The 9,676-nt window shown below is 54.1% G+C and overlaps 1 protein-coding gene across 1 annotated transcript in view; it reads right to left on the bottom strand.

Moving 5' to 3' along the window:
• Positions 1-4,365, bottom strand: part of LOC104507827 (single-stranded DNA-binding protein 3-like) — a gene marked incomplete at both ends in the record, with an annotated part of 14,476 nt that extends 10,111 nt beyond the window's left edge. The window contains one exon of the mRNA XM_010149241.1: positions 4,276-4,365. Within this exon, the coding sequence (XP_010147543.1) occupies positions 4,276-4,365 (90 nt within the window). The remainder of the gene's footprint in view (positions 1-4,275) is intronic.
• Between the last annotated feature and the right edge of the window lie 5,311 nt (positions 4,366-9,676).

Raw genomic sequence — 9,676 nt, 5'->3', positions numbered from 1 at the left:
CAAGGGAAGGGAAGGGAAGGGAAGGGAAGGGAAGGCAAGGCAAGGCAAGGCAAGGCCAGGCAAGGCAAGGCAAGGGAAGGGAGGGGAAGGCAGGGCAGGGCAAGGCAAGGCAGGGCAAGGCAGGGCAAGGAAAGGCAAGGAAAGGCAAGGCAGGGCAAGAAAAGGGAAGGAAACGCAGGGCAAGGCAGTGCAGTGCAAGGCAAGGTAAGGCAAGGCAAGGAGGCAGGGAAAGGCAAGGCAGGGCAAGGCAAGGCAAGCAAAGCGAGGCAAGGCAAGCAAAGCAAGGCAAGGCAAGCAAAGCGAGGCAAGGCAAGCAAAGCAAGGCAAGGCAAGGCAGGCCAAGTTCCCTCGCAGACGGCGGAAGGCAGCCGTGGGCAGGAGCTCTGCTTCGCCTGCAGCTGGGGCTCCCAACTGCAGAAGCCTGGTTTTAAGGAATATGTTAAACACAAGCTCTTCAGGAAACAAACCCATGTCAGCCAGAGCCAAGAACAGTCACCTCCATCTGGCTGGAGCACCCGAGAGAAAGTTGACTGCAAATCCCACCATATGCTCCAGACGCTCGGTACAAAAGCCTCGGGCATCCTACTAAACTTCCAGAAAAAAAACCCAAACTTTCTCCAAGGCTTGCTTTTCCTTTCCTCCAGATCATAAGCCACCCTCCTCGAAGCCCTGCTGGGTGCAAGGCAGACACTGAGCTCTGCCCTGGGATCCTGGGAAAGGGTAGCCTGGTTTTGCAGCTCTTGTGCCACCTCGCCAGAGCTGGCTGACCATAGCTGGTGGCACCCGCGGAGCGGTGGCAAACCCCACCGAGACGTCAGGCCAGCTGAGCAGGGGGAAAATGGTGGTATCCAAGGAGGGAGCACGACAACATGGACCCCATCCCATTACCCCTGGCTTCACCATCCCCCCCCCCGCCGTGGGCAACCTTACCCAAAGCGCTGCGCCCCGGGATGCAGGGAGAGCAGGCGATGTTGAGGGGAGCCCCCCAGGCTCCGGAGCTCCCCCCGTCCTCCCCGCTTCCCGAGGTCTCTCTGCATTAGGGGGCAGTGTGGGAACACCAAGCTGCCGGCGCTTTGTTTTGGTGCATCTCGGCGCCGAGCCGCTGATGCATAGCTAACGCAGCCACCGACATTGATTTATGGTCAACTTTCCATTTCATCAGCGCGCGGGGTACGGGGCGGCGCGGGGAGTTCGCTCTGGGGAGAGGAGGCATGGCTGCGGTGGGGGGCTGCTGCCAGCACACCCCACGCCCCCTCCCCCTATTTATTTAGTGTTAAGAAGGTGTGGTATTAATTGCTTTTAATTTTTCATTTTCCTCCCTAGATTTCCCTGGCACCCCCAAGTCCCTCCTTTGAGGGATCTGCACCCCGGCATCAATCCAGCTATGAAAACAAAAGCAGGAACGCCTCTGATGACCTTTAGGAGGATGAGCAGGGGGTTTGTTTGCTCATCTCAATGGGACAAAGAGAGAGAGATTTAAATAAAAGCATCTACCCATGCCGGCCATCAACCCAGCCACCTTTTGTCCAGAGCGCAGCCCGATGCCGCGCCGCTGGCTGGCACCGCGCAACGCCCCGGCAACCCACGGGTGCCCAGGGCCTCTCCTTCCCGTCGTTTTGGGAAGGTTTTGGGAGTCTCTGCAGGCTGCATTTCCCTTGGCCCCCAGCCCGAAGGTTGCTGCTGAGCCCCAGCATGGGGAAGGGACTCTCCCTGCAAGAGGGAGGCTGCGGACAGGCGCTGCAGCCTGGACTCCTCCTCTATTCTCCCCTTCCTGGCATGTCACTTCTCCTCCAAGCTTGCTCCCACGGGTTTTTGTCCGCTAGCTCCCAGGAATGGTCTATCTGACTTTTTTCCCTTTGCCAAACAGTGGTGCACATACGAATGTGCAGGGATGAGGGGAGGGTCATGTACCCCCAGGCTGTCAGTGTGGGGTTTCTGCAACCTCAGCTTCGCTGGCGACTCCCTCCTCAGCTCCCAGTGTGATGCTCCACCATGGCAGGGCAGGGTCAGGCCCCCCGAACACCCTCAACAACCATCTGCCCATGCCTGCTACCTGCAGGGATACCCCTTGCAGGTCCCTGGTGCCTGCAGCACGGTGCAGAAGAGCAATACGCTGAACCCCACAACGCTCTCCATCCCTCCTCTCCTTCCATGAGGAGGGCACCGAGATGGTACCATCAGGAAGCACACTCACTCCCAGGCCTGGCACAATAAGGGTCGGGGAGAAGTCCTCTGCATCTCCTGTGCATTTTTGGTTTTACCCTCTCAAGTTCAGTGCTTTAATTTACGACAGAGATAGGAAATCGCGCCTGAGCTGCGACCAGCTCGCTGCCGAGCCCCCAGCCCACCTCTGCAAGAGCCGGTCTCCAGCACCTCCTGAAGCTGGAACGAGCCCCAGCACCCGCAATAAATCAGACGGGCTTTCATGGAGGCAATGTTCAGACTGTGTTAAAAGGTGGGATTTTTCTACTCCCCTCCTCCCCTCCATCCCCAGGGCTGGGAGGAGAAACCAGATGTTGGAGGGCTTTCAAGAAAGGCATGCTCTTGAGATGTCACATGCGAGCCATATGCATCGGCACCCGTCCTCTCTTCCCTTCAGCAGCAACGGGGATGGGCAGCATCCCTCCCCCCATGACACCTGCACCGGTGCCATGACTTCTGCTGGGTTTTCAGGACCCCCTCCCCAAAAAGGTCCTAAGAAAGCAGGGCTGCTTTTCAGCCCCCCTTCCCCAGCGGCTCCTGGTCCAGCTGCATGAGAGGTAGGGAGCGAGGAGGGATTGTTTGCTCCTGAATCAGACCCCCAGTGCAAAAACACTACGGGAGGGCAGAAAGGGAAGCAGGGAGGGACAGCTTGGAGGCTGTCAACGGGAAGAGTCGAGTCGGGAGCATGCACAGCACGTCTGGGGAGATGCGACTCCTCTTCCTCACCTCCCCTCTCGGGAAAGCCAACCCATACTCTTGAAGCCTTGCCCTAACATCGTGCCAGTTTTGCAGCCCTCGCAGCTCTGCGTGAAGCAGAAGCCCCAAAGGACAGTCAGCTTCGCTGCGGGGCGAGATCGGGACTTTTGGAGACACATTTGTTGGAAGCGGCAGCTTGGCACTCGAATTGCTGGCAGCAGCTATGACCTGCGAGATAGCATCTCTGCTGCTGGCTTCACCCCGTGCCGCTGAGCGCTGCTACAAGATTCCCCTCTTTTAGGGTTCCTGATCAGTATCGGATATTCTTACTCGGTCAGAAGCATGTTCAGGAAATGGGATCTCTCTAAAAAAAAAAAAAAACACCAACACAGGACCCTCCTTCCCCCTTCCCATACACATGCGAACGGCGGTATCGGGCTCAGATATCGCCACAATAAATCACAAGTGCCTTATCAAGTTCGCCTGTCCACTGCCTAAGAAGTTCTCCCATATACAAATCACAAGCTCAGATTAAAAAAAAAAAAAAACAACCAACAAAACCAGCTTGCCAAAACAAATATTCCTTTCAACTCTTATCCCATTTGTTACATGAACAAGTGTTTCTTCCTCACGAAGGAATATTTTAACGCACCGAGAGCTTACGCCGTTGCAAACCAGCGCGGGTCACGATGTGCAAAGAGATTCCAGAGACACCCAAAAAACCCCTCCACGGTTCAAGCTTTGAAAACTCCCTTTTCTGTGAGTTTGTCGAGATCTTTTCCATCAGCGTCATTCCAAACATATGTTACCCCCTTCCTCAGTCAGAGCTAGGAGTGGGAGAAGGAAGGAGCGAGGGGACTTTGGGGACTTCGCTAGGTATTTGCTTACAAGGTGCCTCCACGGCATTCGGGGACTTGGCTGGAGCCAGCTCCTGCCTGCAGCCACAGCCAGCGTTTGTTAATGCTCTCGGTGATTGCATTTGGAAAAAATCAGGCGGTTAACCAGAGGGGGGAGTGGGGGGGAAGCTTCAGGAATCAAAATCCAGAATGTTTTCAATTATGCACGTCTGTTAGGGCCGGAGAACAAATACGATCTCAACCCAAACACAAACCAAGCAGCTTTGGAAAAAAACCATGGGTTGTAAATACGCAGTAACCTCTTCGAGGAAGAAAGAAATTCGCTTTAAGGCCACAAAAAACAGAAAGCAAAGGACAGCAGAACAGGAGTTATTCCTACACAGGTGAGCTACACAGGCACGCTGCTTCCCTAGCATCCCCTTGGAAAAAAAAAAACACAGGCACAACAGCGCTGACACCCAGAGCAAAAGCGAACACGTGCGTGGTGTGGAGGTGAGCAGCGGGAGGAGCGGCAGCCTACCTGGAAGAAGCCGGGTGGGATGGGGCCCCCGGGCATCCCGTCGTTCGGGGGAATGTTTCCAAGCACAGGACTCGGGGCAGCTGCTGCGCTCTGTGGGGAACAAAACCAGGACAAACATGGTGGGTTTGGGTTGGAGTTAAGGAAAAAACACATTAAAAAAGCCCTCGCTCCTGCCACACCACGTTGAGTCTATAACCCTGTTACCTCCAGAGCTCCAACACCGCTCCCTGTGCCCCAAGCATCTTCCCCCCGGAGCAGACGATGCTTGGAGCCAGAGGGGCACTGCCCTCTGCATGGAGAAGATGGCTGCACAAAAAATGGGGATAATTCTGGGCTTATTTATTCATTTACCCAGGCATTTAGTCTCGTTAATCCATCAAGAGCCTCATCCAATGCCCCACTTCAGGCAGAAGCTGTTGTAAGGCTTTTAAAATGCTTCTCCTACCCCATCTCCACCCCCCACACTCCCGAGTTCAGCTCTGTCCTCTGGAAAAGAAGCCTCCCTGACCTCACCAGCCATGACAAGGTTTCATTATAAATTTCCAAATTCTCTGCACCTGATGTGTGGGGTCACACTCCCTCTTTGCCTCTCCCCAGGACGAGCCACCCGAGTGGCTCCAGCCCCAAAAAAGAGGGACCGGGGTGGACATGGGGTACCCAGACACCCCGCTTGCCCCTGCTTGGCATCTCTATTCGTATTTACGTCCTCTCTTGATGTACAGTGAGGGACAAAGGAGGTTTTTCTGGTGTCAGGAGCCGATCTGGCATTGCTGAGGGAAGGGCAGCATGCACCAAACTGCCCTGGGGAAGCTCCAGCGTGAGGGGAGGCTCCCACCCAGCAGGAAAATGGTGAGAAAAGACCTTTCCCCAAAGACCCCGGCAGACACACATCCCTGGAGGGTTCAGAGCAATATCCGTGCCCTTGAAGTGTGCTCTTGTTTACCCACCGCCCAATGAACACCCATTCCCAGGGCAGTTACAAGGGAGCCTCACGGATAACAGTTGGGTTTGGATCACTGAACATGTCCCTCCACAAATTTTTGTGATGGACTTTCCGACTTAAAACCATATGGTAGGGCGGAAGAAAACCATCCACCACGAAAAAAATTGGTGGAAAAATTGTCCGCCGAGGAAATCCCAGGAGCAGATGGGGTACACGTGAGCCTGCTCAGGTTTGGTTCTACCTCATGGCTTGAAGCACCCCAACCCACCAGACCCCATGTCCCGACAGCAGCCGGTGCAGTGACAACCGCGAGGTGCAAGCACAGCTGGTGTGCCAGGACTCGGGCAGCCCAGAAAATTAAGGATTGTTATTCAGGACTGAGGTTCGCCAAGGTGGGACCCCAGTCTCTGGTTGGGAGTCTCGCTATTCTGGACCAGAAAGCCCTGCAGAGGCAGGAGAGCATCAGGTCAACCTTGTGCCTCACCGGGGGTCAGCCCTCGTGTCCCGCTCCGTCACGCTCTCTGGCAGGAGCCAGCACGCGGGATACGGGATGAAGGCCAGGACCACCTACCCCAGCATCTCAGAGCTGCAAGTACTGGAGACAACAGAACAGGCTGATTGCCCAAAAAGAGACCCCTCTTTGCAAAACAGCCCATGGCCACGCTCGCTCCGTGCCCTTCAAGAGGCATCCCGAGCAGCCTTCCCCACACCAACAGCGAAGGCCAGATCTGAGTGTTTTTACAGTTAATAAAAAAGTCCTGGCAGGGAAAATAAGCCTGCCCATTCCAGGCTCTTTTTATACATCAGACGGCAGCAAAAATAGACGGGAGAGGGAGTGAACCCAGTTCTCCCCCTCCCTCCATCCCCCCAAGTGGGTCAGCTATAAAAGTAAAACCAAATCTTAATCCAAGGCCATGAACATATTGCAGTTTCTCTGCAAAGCAGATGACGGTTCTTAATGCAAAAATATATAAGACCGAGCCCCAAACTGCAGCGAGCCCATTTGGAATTTCCTTTATTAAACCCTCTATCACGCAAAACGCTTCTCTCCCAAGGCGGCAAGCGCTGCAATAAAGCTGCCAAGGTGATATTTTATGGTTTCAAGAGATTTCCAGCACACCATAATCCTTCGCTGGGGGAATCTCCCAAAGCAAAATGGATCCCAAAGCAGCGGAGAGCGAGGACAGACATCTATCTGGGGATCCAGGGAGGAAAAGTATGCCGCCCTCCTCCTTCCCTCTGTAACAGGGAGCGGAAGGAGAAGGGCAAAGCAGCCAACAAAAACCTGGAAGCAAATGCCCATTTTTCCACAAAACCGCAGAGTATTTTTCTGCATTAAACACCCCGAAACCTCACCTATGCCTTCGCGGCATAAACGGGGATTTAAAGTTCCTCGCACATGTGGCGCTTGGCAGAACTCGGTAATTAAAAACCCGCAAGTGCCCTGAGCATATTGTAGGATGGGAGCCAAATTGGTCAGCCCTTGATGAATGATTTACAAGGCTGCGAAGTGACATTTTATTTCTTTTTTTTTTTTTTTTTTTAATTCTCCTCCCCATCACCACCACAAAGGTAAACACCGAGCCACCTTTAGCCCTGTTGAAGCGATGGGAGCGCAGCCACGGCTGGAGCAGCTCTGCAAAACCCTTGGGATGCGCCAGGAAAGAAAGAAAAATGGGGAAAAAAAAGAGTGGGAACAAATATCCCAAACCCTAAGGGAGAGGAATCAAACCCCGAGGGTCAGCACCCAAGCCCCAAGGGCTTTCCAACAACATTTCCAGAAAACCAGGAATTATGCCCTACCAGCTCCCCTCCACCTGGCTCATTTTCACCATTTTGGCTCAGAAACTTCTTTAAAGGACTCTGGAGATTTTGGCTGGAGTTTCCCTGCCAATTTCTCTGGATAAATATCTAAAAACCCTCGACCTCCCCGGCGCAAGTACAGGCAAGGTGGAGATGCCACGAAGCCGGCAGACGGGCAGCGCCGGCATGGTGTGGGAGCACGAAGCTCCCTGTGCCGGCACGGCCGGTGCTAAGCTGGTCCAGCCTCATGAAGGTCCCCATTGGCCCCAAATTTCCTTCCACAAAGCATGCCGGAGACCACTGCTGGAGATGAGCATGGACAGCCCCGGCACAGCCAGCGTGCCGTCTCGTTTGCCGTTTATTAGATGGTAAATTCGCACCGCGCTGGAAATAAACTGCGGATCCCGGGGCAAGCACATATAGCTATATACACACATACTTTTTTTTTTCTCCCCACATACATTGGATTTTTTCCCCTTTTTGGTGGATGCCAGCAGAGCAATGACAATCTGGATTGCCGCGTTTCGCTTCCAAACCGAAGCTCTCAGTTAACACACCGGCTCGGTACGCCAGCAGATGCCGTCTAAGCCTTTAAATCGCACACTAATTGCACTAATTGAGCTAACAGTCTCTGTTTCGTCTCCCTACCCTGAGTCAACCAGCATCTTCTGGTACTGCTGTAGAGATCCAAGCTGTTGACTGTAGTGTTATTTTGTCAGCCATTAAACGATTCATCAGAGTCATTAATTGATTTATTACCGCTGCCTGCGAGTATAGCTTTGCAAATAAAGAAGGATGGAGGTCAGGAGGCAATGGAAATCGGACAAAACAGCACAGCCAGGAGCTGGACACTTGAATTATCGGTAGGAGCCCGCTCAGACAGGTCCACTGGCATCAGGTTATGGAGAAAAAACAGGGGGAAGAAAGAAAAAGATAAGATGAGCTGCCAAACCAGCTAGGCTTTTCAGCTAAGATCTATGTAGGATGTAAAAGGGCTATTAAAACCATCTTGTTTTCTAATCCTTAGGAAGAAACCAGGTTATTCCGCTGTATTAATCGTGTTTAAGAGCGGCAGGGAGGGGACCCATCCACACGGCTGCACCGAGCAGCTCCCCGGCCCCGGGAGGAGCCCGAGCATCCCGAGCTGCCCCGCCAGCATTCTGGTGTCACCCAAATTTTGCTTTCCCAGGCCGGCTGAGCCAGGAACACAACTCGCCTCCGCTCATCCCACAGCCCTGGGAGGAGCTGCCGACCGGTGCTTTTATTTATTTGCTTTCTTGAAGGCAGGGTTGAGGGCTTTGCTAGGCGTGATGGTTTGCTGAGAGCAGGGTGCGGTGAGCCATTTCCTGCCCCCCGCCCTGTGGTACACTCACCCGAGAGGCACCACGGAGGCCGAGAGGGTTTCGGGGCCTGAATTTAAAAACCAGAAGAGCCAGCACAGAGCTGGTGAGCTGAAATCACAGCACATCGCTGCCCCCAGGTACCCCCGGTAATAGCAGGGAGTACCCAAGAAGGGAAGGTCTGGGAAGCTGGGGAGCTCTCAGGATGCTACAATGGGGTCCTTCCTCCCCATCCCCATCACTGGACAAGCCCAAGCCGCCTCCAACAGCATCTCGAAGGTGGGCTAAGGTGCTGCACCCCGAGGCATCCCGTCCTTCAAGGCTCCCAGGGTCATGGTGAGGCGATGCCCTGTGGGGCGGCAGGGCAGCAGCCGAGCCCCAGCTTGCCCCCCTCCCAGACCTCCACACTTCCCAACACAAGCGATGGCTTCTGTTAACGATGAAAACCAGGTTCCCATCGATGGTATTTAGCCTGATGTTAAATGTGAGCTGGTGTCCCCACCGCTCGCTCCTGGTGGCACAGGCCGCTGCTCACATTGCCCCAGCATCCTGCATCTGCCTTTCACCAAGCACTCCACTTTTTAATAAAAATAAGCCCCTGAGCAGTGGTGCAAGGTGCTGGCAGGCAGCAGCGAGGATGCTCACCTTGTGGGAAGCATCACCAGCACCATCCGCTCTGCCAGCCCCAGCCTCCATCAACCCACCAGTGACATGGGGGGCACAAAAATACCTTCATGGCACAGACCTAAAACCAATCTAAGGATGGCTGGACATTTGCTTTCTCGGCTCAAGATGGTTTTGCCCTCGCTCTCCTCTCCAGCAGAACAGACCGGAGGATTATGGCCACATCTCACACCTCGCAGCTACGACGGGAGCAGCACAAGGTACTCGAGGGCAGCTGTCTCCAGCACGGGCGCACGGGGATGCTCGGGACATGTTGCTGATCTGGTATCTATCTGTCTCCTTTGATTTTATGTTTTTGCCTGAAGCACGAGCTTTGGAGCCTAAAGAAGAAATCAGTGTGCAGGTCGGGACTTAAGCAGGCTGCGTAAACAGGTAATACGGAATTTAATTGGACTCCAGTTAAGCCTTTTCATCTCATTAAAGCTGCCTTCATCTTATATAGCCAGGTTTTAAATTTAATAATAGAACCCTCCCACACCTCGCAGTAACCCGATTAACGTCGGGGGAGGATGGCACGCCAACTGCTTCCTCCGGACCGAGCCCTCAGATGCTCTCCTGCATCGGTCCCCTCCGCGGGTCGGTGCCAGCATCTGCGTTGCATCAACGTGCACGGAAATAAATAAAACACCAG

This window comes from Eurypyga helias, unplaced genomic scaffold, assembly GCF_000690775.1.
Source record: "Eurypyga helias isolate BGI_N326 unplaced genomic scaffold, ASM69077v1 scaffold21970, whole genome shotgun sequence".
Taxonomy (NCBI): Eukaryota; Metazoa; Chordata; class Aves; order Eurypygiformes; family Eurypygidae; genus Eurypyga; species Eurypyga helias.
This window is presented reverse-complemented; position numbering and strand designations above follow the sequence as displayed.